Source organism: Notamacropus eugenii, chromosome 3 (genome assembly GCF_028372415.1).
Source record: "Notamacropus eugenii isolate mMacEug1 chromosome 3, mMacEug1.pri_v2, whole genome shotgun sequence".
NCBI lineage: Eukaryota > Metazoa > Chordata > Mammalia > Diprotodontia > Macropodidae > Notamacropus > Notamacropus eugenii.
Genome location: NC_092874.1, coordinates 333,970,712 through 333,991,774, shown reverse-complemented (window position 1 = coordinate 333,991,774; position 21,063 = coordinate 333,970,712). Strand labels below are relative to the sequence as shown.

At 41.8% G+C, this 21,063-nt stretch overlaps 2 protein-coding genes across 5 annotated transcripts in view; both read left to right on the top strand.

Moving 5' to 3' along the window:
- FLCN (folliculin) overlaps nucleotides 1-6,315 on the top strand; it is a 40,623-nt gene extending 34,308 nt beyond the window's left edge. For all 3 annotated transcript variants that reach the window (XM_072597063.1, XM_072597061.1, XM_072597062.1), the window contains 3 exons: nucleotides 289-420; nucleotides 564-669; nucleotides 4,921-6,315. In XM_072597063.1, the coding sequence (XP_072453164.1) occupies nucleotides 289-420; nucleotides 564-669; nucleotides 4,921-5,122 (440 nt within the window). In that variant the 3' untranslated portion in view covers nucleotides 5,123-6,315. The remainder of the gene's footprint in view (nucleotides 1-288; nucleotides 421-563; nucleotides 670-4,920) is intronic.
- A 7,599-nt stretch (nucleotides 6,316-13,914) lies between these two features.
- PLD6 (phospholipase D family member 6) overlaps nucleotides 13,915-21,063 on the top strand; it is a 54,576-nt gene continuing 47,427 nt past the window's right edge. The window contains exons 1-2 of one of the 2 annotated variants that reach the window (XM_072597066.1): nucleotides 13,915-14,562; nucleotides 15,446-16,275. In XM_072597066.1, the coding sequence (XP_072453167.1) occupies nucleotides 14,010-14,562; nucleotides 15,446-15,684 (792 nt within the window). In that variant the 5' untranslated portion in view covers nucleotides 13,915-14,009 and the 3' untranslated portion in view covers nucleotides 15,685-16,275. Of the gene's footprint in view, nucleotides 14,563-15,445; nucleotides 16,276-21,063 lie in introns of those variants that run through there. The other variant, XM_072597067.1, reaches the window with a different exon arrangement.

Here is a 21,063-nt window from a genome sequence, read left to right as displayed (position 1 = left end):
CGATAGCACAGATGCACAGAAATATCAGGACTTTCCCCAAAATAACTCTGGAGGGGACAGGTGGTACAGGCATTGTTAGCCACATTTTACTGATGAGGAAACTGAGGTTCAGAGCAAGTGTGGGTGTGAAAACTCAACCCCAGTTCTTAGAATTTAGTCCAGTACATGTGCCACCCTAGCATGCAGAGTATGAGATGATAGGTTTACATTTGGTGTATATGACAGGCTTTAAAGGATCATTATGAAAAGCAAATGACTGAGCAGGGAAATGGGTTTCTGTTGCCACAGAATTTGCTGTCATTGTTGAGGTGCACACAGCCACTTGTTCCAGTGTTTATCCAGTTGCATGTGATGAAGATCAATCTCTAAGCAAGTATGAGTTCGTGGTCACCAGTGGAGGTCCCATAGCTACTGATCGAGGTAGGAGCTCCTGAGAAATGTTCATTTTTCATAAGAAAAGACACATACCATGGAAATAAGGAATAAGACAATGTTTATTCATATATTTTCCTCCGCTTTTTACTCATGGTTCTAATGCTCATTTTGTCTATCCTTCTTGCCAGTTGGACCTACCATCTTGAACAAAATTGAAGCTGCTCTCACCAATCAGAACCTTTCAGTGGATGTTGTGGATCAGTGCCTGGTTTGCCTCAAGGAAGAGTGGATGAAGTAATATGATACAATAATAAACATTTATTTAGTGCCTGCTAGGTAGAAAGTACTGTATTAAGCTCTAGGAGAGATGAAGAGTTTAGATGAAATGGGTCTTTTGCTGTTAAGGAGTTTACAGCCTCGCAGAGCGATAAAATATCAACACAAATAGTTAGATACACAATACGTCATGCGTGCATTGAGGAGTTTACAAAAGAGAGTGTTGCATGAAGTCCAAAGGGGAGTCATTACCTATGTGGGAAAACAGTAAAAACAAGGAAGGTTTTCTGGAGGAGGTGGTATTTGAGTTGGACTTTTAAAAGATGAGTAGGAATTCAACAAACAGCTAAGGGGAGGCACAGGGCTCTGAGATTACAATGTGTGACTGGGGGCAAGGCATATAGTCTAGATGCATGTAAAGTTGCGAAAGTAGTATACATGGGAGTTTTACTTGGTAGGCAGTGGGAAGCCATTGAAGATTGTTAAGGAGAGGAGCAGTATGACCAGATTAGCTTAAGGAAGATTATTCTGGCCAGAGATACTTGAAATGTATTGAAGCAAATAGAAGGAGCTTACTCTAGTACTGTGGCTGGTAATAGAAGCCTGTACTAGATGACAGAAGTGGGAATATAGAAAGGAGGTAGATGGTAGAAGAGACGTTTTGGGGGGTAGAATTGACAGTTTATTAACTGATCAAATATGAGAGTTGAGGAGAAGGGAAGAATCAAAGATAATCTCGTTATAAACATAGGAGACAATGAATGCCAATACCACAGACCAGAGGTGTCAAACTCAAATAGAAAAGGATCCCTGGGGGGACACACATTGACTAAAGAAACTACAAATCAGCATTATCGTTGTTGTATTTTGTTAAGCATTTTCTCATTCCATTTTAATCTGGTAGCCACTCGTTGAATTTTTCAGCTCAAATTTGACACTTCTGCCATAGATAATATAAATGAAATTTAAAAAGGCAGCAGTTGTAGGAGGGAAAACGGTGATGAGTTTACCTTTTAATATGTTGGACTTAATTTGTCAGGGGCCCCACCCTTTCCAGTAACCTATGTTTGCCATCTGGTGTCATCCTTGGCTTTCCTCAGCCAACCCCTTTCCCTGTGTCCTTGATGCCATCCCCTCTGGTTTTCTCTACCACTTTGCCCCTCTTTTGCTAATCTTTAACCTCTTCCTATCTGTTGGTCCCTTCTTTGCTGCCTTCAAACATGCCCAAGTCTCCTCCATCCCTAGAACTTTGTCCTCCACCATCCCCCACTTCAAACTATCATCCTACTCTCTTCTCTTTCTTAGCCAAACTCTTAGAAAAAGCTGCCCACCGCATTGCCTTCTCTTTCTTGCGCTCACTCCTGGTCTTCAGAATTCATCACCCAACTGAAACTGCTCTTTCCAAAGTTACCAGTGACTTCTTAATTGCCCAGTTCTATTCTCAGTCTTTAGACTTGTCTGGTTCACCTAACCCTGCAGACCATTCTCTCCCGAATGCTCTTTCTTCTCTGGGTTTTCATGACACAGCTTTCTCCTAGGTCTCCTCCTACCTACCTGTCTGTCTGTTCCTCAGTCCCTTTTATCAGATCATCATTCTGTACCACACTTTTAACTGTGGGTATTCTCAAGGCTCCATGCTAAACCCTCTCTGTACTCTCTTGGTGACCTCATCAGGTCCCATGGTTGTAACTGTCATCACTATGGCTACCTGAAATCTATATAGCCAGCCCCATCCAGACCCCTGAACTTTGGTCTCACATCATTGGTTGCCTACTGACTGCTCCAAACTGGATCCTAGAGACATTTCAAACTCAGAATAGCCAAAGCCATTCCTCTTTGAAATGTCTATTTTACAAAATGTGCCACTGTTCTCCAGTTTCCTAGGTTTGTAACCTCAACATTATCTCCCCCTTTCCCTCACTCTACATATCTAATCAGCCAAATCTCATCCTTTCTTTCTCTGTAACATCTCTCACACAGCCACCACTTTAGTGGAGGCCCTCATCAACTCTTGCCTGTTACAGTGGCCTCACAACTGGTCTCTCTGTCTCAACTTTCTCCTCATTCAAGTCCAGCCTCCTCACCACATTCAAAGTGTTTTTCTTTAATCATGGAACTGAGTGTGTCTTTCCCCTGTTCATAAATTCAACTGTCTCTTTTGCCTCTTCACATCCTGGCTGTAAAGTGTCTTTTCATCTTCACTGAAAATCCCCCGAATTCTGCAGTCCAGCCAGACTGCCCCATTATTGTGATCTTCACATTGCCCAGCTGGATGCCTTTGCATCCATGTGACCCTTTTACCTAGCATTCAATCCTTCCTCACCTCTGCCTTATAGAATCCCCTTCTTCATGACATAGAGTTCAAGTACTATCTACATGAAGCCTTTCCTTAATCCAGCTGCCGGTGCCTCCTTAAGTACCTTGTATTCTCTTTATATTTCTTCCACATATACTTATACGTGTACTTCTCCCCTCTATTAGAATGTAACTCTTTGAGAAGAAGGATTGTTTCACTCTTTGTATTCACAAAAGGGCCATGTGTAGTGCCCAGCACATAGTGGGCGCTTATAAAAAGCTTGTTGACAAGTTGATTAGCATAGAGATGGACTCATGAGAGTTGATGAAGTAAGAGCATAGAAAGAAAAAGGCTGCCTTATGGAACACCCATAGTTAGTGTGTGTGATGTGGATGATGATCCAGCAAAGGAGACTGAGAAGAGTGGTCAGAGAGTTAAAAGGAAAACCTAGAGAGCATTATCCTCAAAACTCAGGGAGCAGAAGGTAGTCACAATGGCAGAAATTGCAGAGAGATAAAGATGTGGAAAGAGAAGAGGCTTTTCGATCTGGCAGATCAGGAAAGCAGTTTCAGTTTACTGATAAGGGTGGCAGCCAGACTGTGGAAGGTTTAGAAAGGAGTCAGAGGCAAGGAAGCACACTGGCTGATTTTTCAGGGGATCCAGCTGAAGAAGGAGAGGTAAGGTAAAGGGAGGATATCTTTCAGAGATCGTAGGATCCAACAATGTAGAGAGAAGAGAGAACAGCTAACAAGTGTTGTGTCTGAAGCAGGAGAGAGGGACCTCCAGTCACAAGTGTGTGTGTCAAAAACTGTATGGAGGTTAGAGAGGACATGCACTGTAGAAAGACCATAGTATTGGATAATCATATAATGTTAAGGATAGTCTCAGTTGTGGTTGGGAAAATAAATAGGACAGCTTTTCAAAAAATGTTACCCAGTAAAAGGAAAGAGACAGTAGCCAGATGGGCTTTTGTAGAACTGATCCTTGGAGCCCGTGGAAAGAGGAAGTTTGAATGTGTATGAGAGAACTGAAACGAGACCATGGAGGAGCTAGAAAGTAACCGGGTCAAACGTGCTGATAGATGAGTTCGCCTTAATGTGAAGTAGATCTTTCTCTAACTCTTTGATGGGAAGAAATGAGATTTGATTATACTCAGTTTTAGAAATGCACTCAAAGAACCGAGGGTGTTCATTTTGGACACAGTAAGTATTTGCATTAAGGTGAGGAGGTTTAGCAAAAACAGAGCTCAGCTTTTCACAAATATTTTCTTAAGAGTTTTCATCTTAGAGTAAAAAAACTATTCTGAGTGTATGCTCGTAAAGGAGGCAGAGGCTTATGTAGCTCAGCCTTCCTTTCTCTCATGTAGAAATCATAGTTAAGTTAACAGAGCATAAATCAGGGGTGGGGAGCCTACAGCCTCGAGGCCACGTGTGGCCTTCTAGGTCCTTGAATGTGACTTTTTGACTGAATCCAGATTTTACAGAACAAATCAATTTGTTCTGTGAAGTTTGGATTCAATCTAAGGGACCCCACTTAAGGACTTAAACTGAGGTGATCGGGGTTCCCATTTCTTTACATGATTTACTTTGCCACTTTGTGTTCTCATTTATGGTCATTTTGTATCAGATAGAGGAGATTTATTTAGGTTTCCTAATTCTTATTCTAACATACAGCTATCTATGCTTAGGAGCAACCAGTTTCTCACATTTGAGAAAATACTGTTTGCTAAATTTTAGTTTTTCTATTTTAGACTTGACATATAAGGTAGCCTTTGACAGGTAAATGAGTATTTCTAAAACTTTTATGCATCATTTGCTCTTTCAAATGCCAGTTTCTGGAGCCATTTGAGATCCATCTTAGTCATATAAGGAGAATCTAGCGTGATTAGAGACACTTGCAAAATGGCCTTGGCCATTTAGTCCTTTGGCTGCCACAGGTGGGAACTGAACACTGTAATTGTTGTGTTTTTGTAGCAAAGTGAAGGTGCTTTTCAAATTCACCAAAGTGGATAGTCGGCCTAAAGAGGACACTCAAAAACTTCTAAGCATTCTGGGAGCAGCTGAGGAGGACAATGTCAAACTCCTGAAGTTCTGGATGACTGGGTTAAGCAAGACCTACAAATCACACCTTATGTCTACAGTTCGAAGCCCTACTTCCTCAGAATCTCGAAACTGATGACATGATGGGAAGGTATCTCAGGATATGTCTCCTGGGATCTAGTTATTCATTCCCCTTTCCACCACACCCACTGCAGATCATGTGAATCACACATGTCCGTGAATTCCACTTGGAGAACTGTAAATTGAATCTTTTGAGTTGCTCGGCAATGACACATTTGTCGCCTAGAAATTTAGACTGATAGTCCTGATTTCTGGCCTCCATGAGTTGTGGCTAATAACGTTTTTTGACAGTTCTATAAACTGTATAAATATCTTCAGAACTTAAGGACTAGCCCACCCACACAGTGACAATGGAAAACTTAGACAGCTGGATTCTTATCTGTATGAGTTCATCTTCTAACACTGGCAGTGGAGAGAGAAGCTGTAAGAAAAACTTGGATTTGTTAACTGAAGAATTTTCATCTCAAATTTTAGAAAAGGAAGAAGGTTGAACACTTTCAGATTGAGCAAGCGTTATGTGATTTTTCAGTTCAGTAGAGGACCTTTAGGGTACACTCAATCCCCTCACTATTTTTAGAACTCTAATGTTAAGGCTGGGAGCTGCTCTGGGTCTTTGGGAAAGATTTCTAAAGTTATAGCAGCTATTTATCCTTACATGCATTTGAATTCTACTACAAGTGAGAAGAGGAATTAATTATTTCTGGAATGGAAATCCAGTAACAAGCTAAAGACGTTAATTCGCAGATGCATTCTGGCTAGGTCTCTCTGTAGTTGCATGTGAAAATAACCTGAAGAGCCTTATTGTTTTATGTAAAAGTATTGCTTCTACCTACATGTCAAATATAGACATTGGACTTCTAACCAGAGAAAACGTGAACTAGAGTTCTTAATGATAGCATTTAGATCTTGACCTTTCATTTTATTTAGCCATAACAGGGTATTTATTAAATTTACAATAATTCCATTCCGTGCCACTCTGCCCCTCGTAACTTGTTAACACCTCAACGAGTGGCAGCCAGAAGCGGTGGCACCATGCTAGAGTTTTCAACTTCATCAACACATCACACTTGCATTTCTAACAAGACCTGGTGATTTTGCAACAACTTTTTTGCTGATTTATCTAAAGTGGGTGGGGGGAGGTTGTGGGTGTTTATTTAAATTATATTTAACACAAAAACTAAGTTTTTATGTCATTGTTAACTCTATAATGCAAAAGCATTAAAACACAATAAAGATGTATTTTTGTAAGCTGGAGAACATGAATATTTTTGATCTAGTATGTGAAACAGTTGGCTTCAGCAGTGGAAAGTGTCAAATATATACAATCACAAGTTACTTAGTGATACTGGAAAATCTTCCCCACAGCACAGTTTAACTCTTTTGAAGATACCAATTCTAGGTATTAAGTGGTTTGCCTCTAAATATTTTATCTCTACCATATATTTTTTGGACATGGCTAATTTAGGAAGTTGTTTTGCTGGAGTATGCATATTGAAGTTTGCAGGGTTTTTTTTCTTTTTTCAGTGGGGGAGGAGCAAGAGAAACAGGTAGGAGAGAAAATAGATTTTCATCAACTAAAAAAGGGCTTAAATCTATTTAAGAAGATGGATACCTCAAAAGAAAGATTGCTAAGAGATTGCCTGGACAGGTTATTTACTGTTAACAAGTAGTCCAGTGCAGACATTTATCCTTAATTTGGTACCGTGAAAACAAAATCATGGGATTATGGATTTAGAGCTGGAAGGGACCTTAACCATCCAGCACAACTTCCTTACTTTCTCAGATGACAAAACTTCTTCTGCCAGTGGAGATCTGCACCTGTTCACAACTCAGAATCTTTGGAGAAGTACTTGGAATACTGAGATGCTGATGTAGTAGTAAACATCTCGAAATGACAAGAAGTACGTGAGGTATGCCTGCATGTTTTTGAAAATGACGAGACAGAGTAGCCAGCCACAAAGTTCTAGTCAAAGGGTAATTTGAATTCAGTTCAAGACATTTAATAAGCATGCTGATCCAAGATATAGAGGGAAGACTGAAAGTCAAACTCTTAATATTCCCCACTGAAAAATACAATAGAAATATCACAAAGAAAACCATTATAAAACAACCTCACAAGAAAATTAACAATGGAAATTTTAAAATGAGAGAAGTAGGAGGCCAACAGAACTAAAAATGTAGGAATGAATCAGTTAAAATATCTGGAGCAAGGGATATAGGAAAAAATGTTAAACTGACCACAATGAAAAGCACTATTGAAAACCTCAAAGAAGCAATTATTGTGGAATATAATGCGAGCAAGCTCAAAATAGAGACTTAAAAATCTAAACTACTGGAAGACATTCAGACCCAAAGGACAGATCTGGAGGCCAGATCCCAAACCAAAAGCCTCAGGATTGCTGATACTACAGATAATTTTTAGGACACTAATTCATGAAATCATTAAAGAAAATTTCCTAGAACTGGCAAGAATAGCCAGTGAATGGATCCACAAAATGCACACATTGGAAGACCCAGAATTTAATGTGCTTAGCTACATCATAGTTAAACTCCCAGTATTTAAATATAAAGAAAAATATTACAAGGTTCCAGAAGTGAATAATTTTTATCACAGAAATACATTTCTGCTCAAGGAGGACAAGGAACAATCGCATCCTGCACATCAGCTTCAATAAAAACCATAAAACATCATATAAAACAATGAGCAAGATTTACGATGAGAAATCACAGTACTTCTGCTGAAGTGCACAAAAAGTCAAAAGACCAGAACTGACCAAGGTGAATAAAGTGGGACTGTCCGAGAATGACTTGAGACAGATCAGAGATGCTTATAAAGGTTTCTGGAGGCAGCAAGAATGGAAGGTGCCTAAAAAAAAAAAAAAAGCCCTAATACAGTCAGAAACCCATCACATGAACTTTTGGAAGCGAATACAAGTGGCAGCTCTCAAACCATGCCGAGAAATCCCAAGCACTCTGTCCTGAGACTCCATTGAGAACTCTGAAGATCCAGTGTTGTGAACCTCAAAGATACAGGGAAACGGGAAGCAGGGAAAATACCAGTATTCTTTCTGTGTAGACAAACTCCCCAGATGTGTGGTCAGCACAGAAGCTTAGGTACCCCATGGTGAAACTAAGCTGGCCTGATTACCTCACGATCTTGGTTCTAACAAAAAGCTGTAATTCAGGAACTAGGTTTGGAGAGATGAATAAACAGAAGACACCAACCACTATAAAAAAAAATTATTTTATGATCCAATCCAAAAGAAGAAAATAATTCCGTAATAACTACAAGTAGTGACTCAAAGGAAAAAAAACATTTTCTGCAAGGACAACATGAATATCTAGAATAAGCAAAAGATTAAAAAAAAAAAAGTCTTGCAGACAGAATTGGAAGAACAGTTTAGAACAGAAAGTGGGAAACTGCCCAAGTAACAGACTGTAAAAATTCAGACAGACCAAATGTATCATTGATTCCCTAAGACAGCAAGTAAGAACAGAATTAAAATTAAAACAATAGAAGAAAACAAAGGTTATCTGCTATCAAAAGTAACTAACCTGAGAAAGCTGTGCAAGGATAGAATGTTTAAGAATCATCAAACTCAGACTCAGTATGATTATCTGGAACTCAAGCAGCAGCTTAAAAAAACACATTTGGATCAATAGTATAAGGAAATTAATGCAGCAATGAGGCATTAAAATTACAAATGAAAAAAATAAAAAAAAAATAAAAATAAAAAAAAAAAATAAAAAAAATAAAAAAAAAAAAATTACAAATGAAAAGTGAACTTAGACCTGGCCTTGAGAATTTCAACCAGTCTTTTCCATTCCAGAGAATGAATTGGAATTCCATTTTCCACCAACAAAGAGTGACTATATTCTTTTGAAGAGAACCTAAACTTATTCAAAGTTCACATCATGGAGGCATAAAGTAGTGAGAGATATTATGTCACCATGAGGACAAACTTGGTCCAGCCTCGATGTTCTATGTCCAAGCAAGCAGAGGTCTCAATGAAATACAAACAACAAACTTAATAGTTTGAAGAGACAATCTGATTCTTTAGAAGCTGAATTGGTTAACAGCACTACTGCAGATCCTATATTTCTGGCATGGAGCTTGTCACAACTGGAAGTTTCCCTGCTTGAAGATTCTCATCTCACAAGGAACTTGGGAAGGGCCTTGTCACAGTGAGTCTATGTGGAACACTTTTTGCCTTATATACCTAAGGAAATGTTTACTACAGAACACCATGTTTTATGCTATGAATTCAAAAATTTTTGTAAGTCATTTGTACATATGGTAATACCAATGCACAAAATTCAAATAGGGTGTGAAGCTAATGCCACAGGTTTTTAATGAACATACCACTCCTCTGAAATACACTTTGCAGGGTGTAAATTGAAAAGTCTGTATTGATGTAACAGAACACCTTGCTGAATTTAAATTCCTCTACATTTGTTTCAAGTTCATGTTTTGCATAAAATACATTTTCATATAAAAAAGATTAAAAAACAAAGAATCATCAAACTTCCTAAAAACCACAATTTAAGAAATCTGGATGCTATATTTCAAATCATGAATAAAATCTCTTAGAATTGGAGGGCAAAATTAAACTAGAAAGAATCCATTTGATCATCTCTTAAAAATAACTCCCAAAAGGAAAACTACTTGGAATGTCATTACCAAGATACAGAGCTTCCAAGGCTAAGACAAAATACTGGGGAGTATTGAACATATCATTGTTCATATAGAAATTATCTGATACAGAGAATGCAGACCAGTGCGTGGAATGCAGACCAGACCAGTGTGCAGAGCACAGACGAGCACGGAGCAGCAGGGATAGGACCCAGAATAGGATTCAGGGCAGCACCAGCAGCAGTTCCCAGACTTCTCAACCTACAAATGCCTCAGATAGCTTCAAAAGGTCAGTGGGAGGGCTCCTTCACCCAGGAGAGGGCAGCACATTCTGGACCTCTGGCAGGAGGCACTGCAGCCACAGCTGCCATTTTTGGAGCCCTCCACCCAAAGCACCTGGGGGAACTGAGCCACTGATCACTCCACACAGGGGTGAGGGAGAATACTGGGGATGGAGCTGGAGGCAGTTATGGTGAGAGAATTCAATTGCAGGTTCAGGGCAGAAAAGTTTTTGGTTGCTCCCAGATCAGTGGGCAGGTCAGAAGAGGAGTAAACACCTCTCCCTTGATTGTGCCACCTTGGAGGAGCTGAGAACTTACAAACTTAGAACTTGAAAAATCAAAAAATCACAAGACAAAACCAAAAGAATGAAAAAATGGAAGATTATGTGAAATATCTCATTGGAAAAACAACTGCCCTGCAAGATAGATCCAGAAGAGACAATTTAAAAATTATAGGGCTATCTGAAAGCCATGATCAAAAAAAAGAGCCTAGACATTATTTTCATGAAATTATCAAGGAAAACTGCCCTGATATTCTAGAACCAGAGGGCAAAATAAATATTGAAAGAATCCATAGATCCCCTCCTGAAAGAGATCCAAAAAGAGAAACTCCTAAGAATATTGTAGCCAAATTCCAGAGTTCCCAGGTCAAGGGGAAAATATTGCAAGCAGCCAGAAACAGTTTGAGTATTGTGGAAATACAATCAGGATAACAGGATCTGGCAGCTTAGCTACATTAAAGTACTGAAGGGCTTGGAATATGATATTCCAGAAGTCAAAGGAGCTAGGATTAAAACCAAGAATCACCTACCCAGCAAAACTGAGTATAATACTTCAGAGGGAAAAATTGTCATTCAATGAAATAGAGGACTTTCAAGCATTCTTGATGGAAAGACCAGTACTGAATAGAAAATTTGACTTTAAAACACAAGAATCAAGAGAAGCATGAAAAGGTAAACAGGAAAGAGAAAACATAAAAGACTTTCTAAAGTTGAGCTGTTTACATTACTGCATGGGAAGATAATATTTGTAACTCTTGAGACTTTTCTCAGTATTTGGGTAGTTGGAGGGATTATACATACACACAAATGGAGAACACAGGGTGAGTTGAATAAGAAGGGATGATACCTAAAAAAATAAAATTGAGGGGTAAGAGAGGAATATATTGGGAGAAGAAAGGGAGAAATGGAATGGGGTAAATTATCACTCATCAAGGAGGCAAGAAAAAGCTTCAGTGGCGGAGAAAAGGGAGGATGTGAGGGAAAAAAGGAAGCTTACTCTGTTCACATTTGGCTTGAGGGAATGACATGCTCCCTCAGTTTGGTATGAAAGCATATCTTGCACTACAGAAGGGTAGGGGAGAAGGAAAAGTGGGGTGCGGGGGATAATAGAAGGGAGAATAAGTGGGAGAAGGGAATAATAAGAAGTAAACACTTTTGGGGAGGGACAAGGTCAAAAGAGAATAGAATAAATGGGGGGCAGGATAGGATGGAGGGAAATACAGTTAGTCTTACACAACATCACTATTATGGAAGTCTTTTGCAAAATGACACATGTACAGCCTATATTGAATTGCCAGCCTTCTCAGTGGGGACGGGTGGGGAGGGAGGCAGGGAGAGAAGTTGGAATTCAAAGTATTAGGAATGAATGTTGAGAATTGTTTTTGCATACAATTGGGAAATCAGAAATACAGGTAATGGAGTATAGAAACCTATCTTGCACTACAAGAAAAGTTCGAAGAAGGGGATAAGGGGAGGGAGGGGTGTGATAGAAGGGAGGGCATATTGAAGGATGGGGTAATCAGAATGCAAAGCATTATGGGGTCAGGGGAGGAGAGAGATGGGGAAAAAATTTGGAACCCATAATTTTGTGGAAATGAACATTAAGAAGTAAAAATAAACATTTTTAAAAAAGAAAAAAAATACTGGAAGCAGCTAGAAAGAAAGGCAACCAGTCAGCATTATACAAGACTTGTCAATTTTTATTAGAAAGAGTAAGAGATCTTATAATACAATCCTCCAAAAGGCAAAAGGTATAAGTTTACAACTAAGAATATATTAACCTACAAAGCTGAATATAATCTTACAAGTGTTGGGGAGATGAGAAGAGGGGGGAATAGATTTAATGAAATGGAGAATTTTCAAGAATTACTGATAAAAAGGAAGGGCTGAATGACAAAGAAGTGATAACATTCTAAGAGAGAGAGAGTAGAAATGTGTTGCTTTAGAACCTGATGTCTTCAAAAGATATTGAGATAGTTAAAAACAGAACACCAGGGTGTGGATTGATTTTGTTCTGAAAATTTTAAGAGGAAAAAGAGAAGGGAGGGTAAAAAATATACACTAGTATACAAAGGGGGCTGCCAGGTGGCACAGTAGATAGAGTTCTGTTAGGAAGACCAGATTTCAAATCTAGCCTCAGACACTTACTAGCTGTGTGATCCTAGGCAAGTTACTTTACCCTGTTTGCCTCATTTTCCTCAACTGTAAGATGAGCTGAAGAAGGAAATGGAAAATTATTCCAGTATCTCTGCCACAAAAACCCCAAATTGGGTCACGAAGAGTTGAACAGGATTGAACAAAAACCATACAAAGGAGAAAGAAGTGACTGGAACTTAGTATTTCTCCTAATTCGGGTGTAAGAAAAACATACAAACATTAAGGAAGGGGTGGAAGAAGCAGGCACAAGATGAACCTCTTAGCCAGATAAAGAAGGATTAAACACACAGAGTTTGATGTAGAGATATGTCAAAGTCAACAGGAAAACAGGGATGGGGAGAGGAAAAAAATAAGAGGGAATACTGGTCTCAAAACAGACTTCCTGATCCTGGAGGGGACAATTAAAAAGAGGGAGAACAAAGACGCGGAAACCAGGGATGCGAACAAATTAATGGAATGTTATTGCACAGTGGGAAATTACTAAAGGGACACAGAAATGTAGGAAGCATTAACTGAGCAGAATTAGAACAATTTATAGGACAACACTGTATAGAAAAACAGCTTTGAAAGACAAGAACTCTGATCAAAGTAATAACCAATAACTGTTTCCAAACAAATTATGATGAAACCTACTGTGAGAGGTTCAAAGGACACATTTTTGGACATGCCCATGACACGCAGGTGGTTTATTTTGTTACAAAGTCCCTACCCCCTTTTATTTTTGGAAAGGATCAGAGGGCAGCTTTAGTGATGAGAAAATAAAAGGGCCTTTGACATTTGTTTCCCCTCCATCAATAGTGGTTTATTTTGTTTCCAGTTATTTGCTACTCCGGCGCCGCCACACATAGTCTGAAGTTGAGAAGGAGGAGCCAGGGCCGGACAGGGACTTATCTGATACTTTGTATCTGTGACCTTGTACCCAGAGGAGAGCGCCGGGCTACGCGGCCTCTGAATCTGCCGGTCCTAGACAGAGGCCCCTGATTCTTCCAGACTCCAGGATTCAGTCCCTTTGGTAACAAGTGCGCCCAAGGGTGGGACCCCCCGAAGCTAGGGGCAGATCCACGGTCCTGAATGCAGCAGCGGAGGGATGACGGCGATCAGAGCCGAGGGCGCCCGGCTCAGTTTTTTAAGTGGAAAGATAAAATCAAGGGTGGTTTTTAAAAAGACTAACTACAACCTGCAAGGATCAAGGCCCAAGGCCCGATCACCGAAATCAGAAATACCTGAGATCACCGGAACACGCGCCGGGCGGAAGCGGAGAAGATCCTCCCCCTGTGGGAGCGCACTTGGGTTTGCTCCGCTAAAGGAAACCCAGCCGCCCGCGTCCGTGGCCAGGCTCACAGGGGGCTGGACCGGGCCGGGCCGGGAGGCAGCGCCTCGTCCAAGCACTCGGACCTCGGGGAGCGTGACCGCGTTCTCCAGAAGTGCCCGTGGCGGCGGCCGTGCCCGCGCTGGCCTTGGGGTGGCCTTCCCTCTCCGGGCCGCGGCGCTGCCCTCGGCTGGGCCCGGGATCGCGAGGCCTCGAGGCGGGAGAAGTCCGCGAGGCCTGTGCGCCACGCGGGGGCGGCGCAGGCGCAGTCGGGCTGGAGCATGTGGCGGTTGCGCTGGCAGATGTTAGGCCTCACGGCCGTGAGCGTGGGCTTGGCTCTGGAGACGCTGGGCTTCCTGGTGGGCTGGCTGAGGCAGCAGCGCCGCCGGCGACATCAGCCCCCGCGGCGGGAGGTGCTGTTCTTCCCCTCGCAGGTGACCTGCACCGAGGCCCTGCTGCAGGCCCAGCGGCAGGGAGGCCCTCCGGGGGTGGCGCCGGCGGCCACGGGGCCCGAGGTCCGGAGGTCGCCCGGAGCGGCCGCGGGGCCGCCGGGCTCGGGGGCACCCGCCCCGGCCCTGGCCCCGGCCCCGGCCCCGGCGGCGGCCTCGGGCTGCCTGTGCCCGCTCCCGCACGGGGAGAGCTCCCTGAGCCGCCTCCTGCAGTACGTGCTGTCGGCCCGCACCAGCCTCGAGCTCTGCCTGTTCGCCTTCTCCAACCCCCAGCTGGGCCGCGCCGTGCACCTGCTGCACCAGCAGGGCGTGCGCATCCGCGTGGTCACCGACTGCGACTACATGGCCCTCAACGGCTCGCAGATCGGCCGCCTCCGCAAGGCAGGTAGGAGCGGGGCGGGGGGGCTGCGGGGGGAGGGGCGCGACCCCCGCCCGGGCCAGGGCCTGGGTGGGCCACGCACCAGGTGCAGCGTGTGCCCTCAGGGCTCGGGGTATGGGCGCGTACCTCGCGCCTAGGAGACGCAGTCTACCCCGTAGGAAAAGGTGCCTGTGCCATGTGCATGCCGTGTTTTACGTGCCCCCTTCGGCGGCCGTGAGAAGGGCGGACCGAGACTTCTCGGGACCATCGTCACCCCCACCGAGAGAAGGAGGCGAAGTGTGCCGAGGGCTCCGGGAGCAGCCGCGGTGTGAGAACCACGCGGAGGTTGTTGATCCAGCCCGGTGTGAGACGCGGGCGCGAACAGCTTGGAGCGCTGTGCAGCTTCTTGTCTGACGGACAAGATTCGATCCGGGAGGAAGAAGGTCCGCTGAAAACCCCAAACTCTCCACAGAGATGACTTGGCCGCTCCTCCCTCCGGCGTGTTTGCCGGAAAAAAGTCAACATTGCCAGTTAAACGCCACCGAAGATAGCGGGGGTTGGGAGCTCAGTGCGCTAGAGTTGTTAACTCCTGGCGTCAGACACAAAGAAGCGGATCCTTCAGCACTTCCACCGGTCAGAAGTTGGGCGGCCCGCGCCCCTGCTGAGGACACTTACCGCGGAGAAGGAGAAGAGGAAAGTGCCGCTGGCTTGCGGCCCCAGTTAGACCCAGCTCCCGCGCGGGGCTGGTTAGTGCTCACCCTCCCGTCCAGGTGCCCGCACTGAGGAGAAGCCAGCATGTGGCTGCGTTGAGATTGCGGGCTGGTGGTTATGTACTTTGGAGTGTAAGGAAACTGTGAAACGATGTTATTTCAACAGGCATGATTGAAAAAAGGTTTGCCGTGTTTTGCAGGTATCCAGGTGCGTCATGACCAAGGGGCCGGCTACATGCACCACAAGTTTGCCATTGTGGATAAGAAGATGCTTATCACTGGCTCTCTCAACTGGACCACACAAGCCATTCAGAACAACAGAGAGAATGTCCTGATTGTGGAGGATGAAGAATATGTGAGGCTTTTCTTGGAAGAATTTGAACGTATTTGGGAGGAGTTCAACCCTGTAAACTATACTTTTTTCCCTCAGAGAAAGTGAAGCAAAGTAAGCGGAAGCCCTTCTCTAACGTTTCCCCTCGGGTTATAGGTAGAATAAATTAGAGTGGGGTCCTTTGGACAATTTGAAGACGAACCTCTTGTACTGAATCCCATGCTGTAGTAAGTTGTATTGTGGCATGCTTTCATCTAACTGTTCATTGCTGTTCTGCAGTAAGAAAAACTTGAATAACGTTGATTTTTGGCAACAAAGGAGATGCCCGTTGACTTTTAACATTTTAATTCTTACTTGTTTACAAAAACCTATTGAACCATATTTCTGTGTTCAACTGAGATGTTCCCTGTCCCTTATGGACATGGTTCTTTCCATATGACTAGTGGGCTCGACTCTAGTTAAGTGTACATCCCTGACCGAGTCAGCACTCTCCTGAAGGTGTTGACAGGCTTGAGTTGGAAGGACAAAAAGGAATAAGAAGAGGAGAGAAAACAAGGTACATATGGTGGTCGAGTTTCCCCTGGACTGTAGTATTACTTATCCTTTGCTAGCACAGCAGTCATTCCATATGGTAGGGGAGAGATAATTAAGTGCAACCTTGCAAGATGTATTATTAAAATATATTTGTGTATCAGCAAACATTTCTGTCTTTCTTTACTCTGTTTACTAGAACATGATTTAGCTAATAGCAGTAAATAATAAGAGCCTGAAATAGGCTACTATTGAAGTTAGGTAGCTAATTTTTTTAATAAACATTCTCACTTTTGTTGTTTAGTCATTCTCATGTATGTCTGGCTCTTTGTGACCCCATCTGGGGTTTTCTTGGCAAAGAGATTGGAGTGGTCTGCCATTTCCTTCTCCAGCTCAGTACAGATGAGGGAACTGGGTAAAGTGACTTGCCTAGAGTCACACAGCTAGTAAATGTCTGTGGCCAGATTTAAGCTGAGGAAGATAACTTTTCCTGCCTCCAGACTTCACACTGAAGGACTAGCAAGAGCCTCTCCCTTACATTGAAAAATGTATGTGGGCTTGTGCTGATTTCTCTGTCTTGCTTTGGGTAACCCAAGTTTTAGATAATCTTGGAGGTGTATTTCAAGAATAGAGACAAAAACTGGAAGCTTTTAGATCATTATTTTATCTTCCATCTTTTGTTCCTGTAGGCACAAAGGAGCTTTACAGTGTCTTGTGCACATGCCGTTCTAAGTTCCACAAATATCACTTTGAATCTTTCTTTTATCTGCACGACATGTGTGAACATCTAGAACGCATTTTCTAAAATTTTCCAGTGAAGTCTTAAAACATTTTAAATTATTTTTTCTACTCACATGTATGTTTATTTTATTTTTAGATACTTTAGTAGATCCTTGATCCTTGTCAATATATGTACAATATCAGTACAACTAGTGACCCATCCATACCTTTTCACCCTTCATAGAGGATTTTTGCAGCGTGCTAGTGACCTTCTTCTGGTCTGTTTCATTTCATGGGTACCATTGCAGCACTTGAGGTCAACCCAAAATTCTGATTATTTTAATATTGTGGTATTCCAGTAATCATATAGCATACCTGGTGGCAATGGTGTTAGAAAGTTGGTTTTTAGTGTCAGGGAGCAGTTTGGGTTTTAGTGAAAGCCTTACATAATTTTTCAGATACATTCCAACCTGTTCTTTCTTTTATACAAATCTGGCCCCCAGGTCATTGCCTATCTGCAAAGTGCTTTGTCCCAGATATGTACCAATATAATCAATAATCTGGCCATCCAATTGCATATACTAGTCTGGACAGTAGGTATTTTTCATTCAATTTTTCCATTATAAAGTTTTAGGATTACTGACCTCTTTTCAATGGTTATAAATTTCATTGACGAGGCTTCCCTGCAGGTAGAATCATCCATAAGCCCTATACCATCTATAGGGAATTCTTCTTCCCATTTGGATCTGCAGAACACCCTCCATGAGAGTGTTAAATAACTTTTGCCAGGTGATACATATTAATAATTGGAAGATCATTGAACAGTTACATATGGTTGGATTTCTCAGGAATCTTATAGGAGCTTAGCACTGCTGCTCACGTGCACAAGAAATTCTTGGCACACAGCCTTTCTAGATGGGTTAAATAGATATTTGAGTTAAATAGATATTTTTAGAATAGTCACAAACATGATGGGATCTTTTTTTCCTCTATACTTTCATTCATTTTTTATGTGTCTACTGTGGAAAATATTTTTTTAAAAAGCCTGCCTAGTCCCTTCCTGGATTTTCGTCAAAGATGCTCTTGTTGTATAAGATAATTACCAAGAGTTTATAAAGATGAGAAAGGCTTATGGGTCAGTCGTTTTGAACATCTTCTGTTGTAGCACTGGTTACTCTTTTTTTTGCCATTCTTTTGGATTGTGTTGCTTTTAGCAGAGATTTTTTTCTGTGCACTTGGCATGGTTTAGCTTCTCTTCTCAACTTGGTCTTTTTTTTTTTCCCCCCTTTGGAGGGGTGGGGGAAGCAATCAGGGTTAAGTGACCAGTCCTAGGTCACACAACTAGTAAGTGTCTGAGGCCAGATTTGAACTTAGGTCCTCCTGCCTCCAGGGCCAATGCCCTGCACCACTTAGCTGCCCCTCAACTTGTTCTTAAATGGCATTCTGCTTCCACATTTCTTCTTTTTCTCCTGTGCCTTTCAGTTTAAATGTTGAGTACAAATGTGATGTTTCTGTTGTGATAAAATAGCTTATAGAAACCCCAGTGGCTCTGTTCCATTTTCTCTTTGTCACAATCTTTCTAATTGGATCTCATGCCAACTTTTCTGCATACTTGTTTTTGCTGTTTTACGAGTCATTGATCCTATAATGTTTTACAAATGAAATTGTGTTTTGAAGTGGCGTTGCCCTTGGCTGCTCTGCCTTTCCATATAGCAGAGTATTATATTATCAGTTAATCCAAGTCCCTCCAACTTCACAAAAATACTATGAGACACTTTATCAAGTTTTGCCAAAAATCTAGATTCTTGTCAAAAAAGGGAAATGACCCTGTTCTGGATGAAGCCATGCTGTCTCTTTGTAATCACCGCTTTACATTCTACTCACTGTCTCACTGAAGTCATCAAGTAATAATTTGTCTTAGTTATACAACTATTCTGCCTATAGGAAAACTATGAGCTCCTTAAACTACTGCTAAAGGCCCTCCCCAGTCTTGCTCCAATTTCTCTCTCAAGTGTAGATGATGGTTTTCCTGTAAACTTAAAATGCTCTCCCTCACTGCCATGCATTCTTACAGGCCATTTATGCCTGGGGTGTGCTTACTCATTGCCACCTTTCAAAATCCTTCAAGTTTTGACTCAGTTCATTTGTTAAATGGCTTCTGTGAAACCATCCCTGACGCCAAGTTGTCACAGCTTTCTCCTTCAGACTTTCCTAGATGAATGTGTCTAGACCTCTCTTTCCTGTGTGTGGATTACACTCCTTGTATTACCCTGCGGTGATTTTTTTACATACACTTTGTATCCTCTAAATAGACTGTAAGCACCTTCAGAGAACAAGGTTACCATTTTTAACCTTTGTCTTCCAAGTTCCTAGTACATCAACTGCTTGGTCACAGACTTCCTCATCAAGTGGCCATCCTGTTGGCAGTGAACACCTCTCCATACTCAGCTAGATTGGTCCTCAGTGAGCAGGCAGTCTGTTGCCTTGATGATACTAGCACACAGTAGGCAGTTAGTAGAGGTTTGGTGAATTTAATTTGAAAATTCTTGTCAAGTTCTTCATAGGATTGTGTTATTCCATTTTTTGCAACAGAAGTTATTGCATAAGTTTCCTGGTAACCTTGCTTCTTGTGCACCTTGCATGACAAGGTGGCCAAATACTTCTGGTAGTGACTGTTTTCTTGTCGCCTTAAAGAACATGAGGAAGCTATTTCCAGCTCTTTGAATCTGCCTCTTTAAGGAGAGCCTGGCCCATCCTTCTGTTTAGGTGCAACTTTTCATCTTGTTCAACTAGAGTGAAAATGTCAATATTGATGTTAATCAATCCTTTGAATGGTATATCATCTTGATACTGGGGAAAATCAATGATTATAGCTCTAGAGTTGGAAGAGACCTCAGAAGTCATCTAGTCCAGCCTCCTTATTTTACAGATGAAGAAACTAAGGCCCATGAAAGTTCATTGATTTTGTCTAGTGTCAGGTAATAAGTAGTGGTATTTGAATGTAGTCTTTTTTTTTTCAAATTTATTTATTTATTTGTTTTCAATTTTCAACAATCACTTCCATAAGTTTTAAATTTTCTCCCCCTCCCTCCCACCTCCCTCCCCAAGACAGCATGCAGTCCTATATGGACTCTACACATACATTCTTATTAAACACATTTTCACATGAGTCATGTTGCATAGAAGAATTAAAACAAATAGGAGAAAATGAGTAAAACTAAACAAAATCAAACAGAACAAAAGGGAAAATAGTTTGCTTCATTCTGCATTCTGACTCCACAGTTCTTTCTCTGGATGTGGATGGCATTTTGCATCATGAGTCGTTTGGAAATGTTTAGGTCCTTGCCTTGCTGTGGAGGACTAAGTCTATCCAAAACAACCCTCACACACTGTGGCTGTTACTGTGTATAACGTTCTCCTGGCTCTGCTCAGTTCACTGAGCATCGGTTCATATCAGTCTATCCAGGTATTTCTGAAGTCCACCTGTTTGTCATTTCTTATGGCACAACAGTATTCCATTACATTCATACACCACAACTTGTTCAGCCATTGCCCAATTGATGGGCATTTCCTCAATTTCCAGTTCTTTGCCACCACATAAAGAGCTGCTATACATATTTTTGTGCATATGGGTCCTTTCCACATTTTTATGAAGTCTTTGGGATACAACCCTAGAAGGAATATTGCTGGGTCAAAGGGTATGCATTTTTATAGCCCTTTGGGCATAGTTCCAAATTACTCTCCAGAATGGTTGGATCATCTTACAGCTCCACCAACAATGAATTAGTGTTGAATGTAGTCTTTTGATTGCAGTCAGTACCCTTTCCACTGTACCAGATCATCTCATGGAAACCCACAATCTACAAACATTATTACCTTCTGCTATACTCTACAAAGTCAGGATCATGCCAGACAGGCAAGAGAGATTTTTTATTCTGGATTTATGAATTGCCAAGGCTAAAGGGTTCACGAACATCTAGTTTACCAAACTACTGGAAATATTTCTAGCCTGATAGATTGTTTCCAGAGGTTTATCCTCTACTGGTACAGGCTTTGAAAACCTACTTTTATGATCAGAAGCAGGACTTTTGTGGAGGCTGCCATCCCAAATAGAAGCTAAAGGTTGTCACTAATATCTGAATTTCACATTAAATTTCAGATTTTGGGAAATAGCAATGAAATAACATGCAAAATTCTGCATGACATTCAGGATTACTAACCTTTTCCCACAAAATG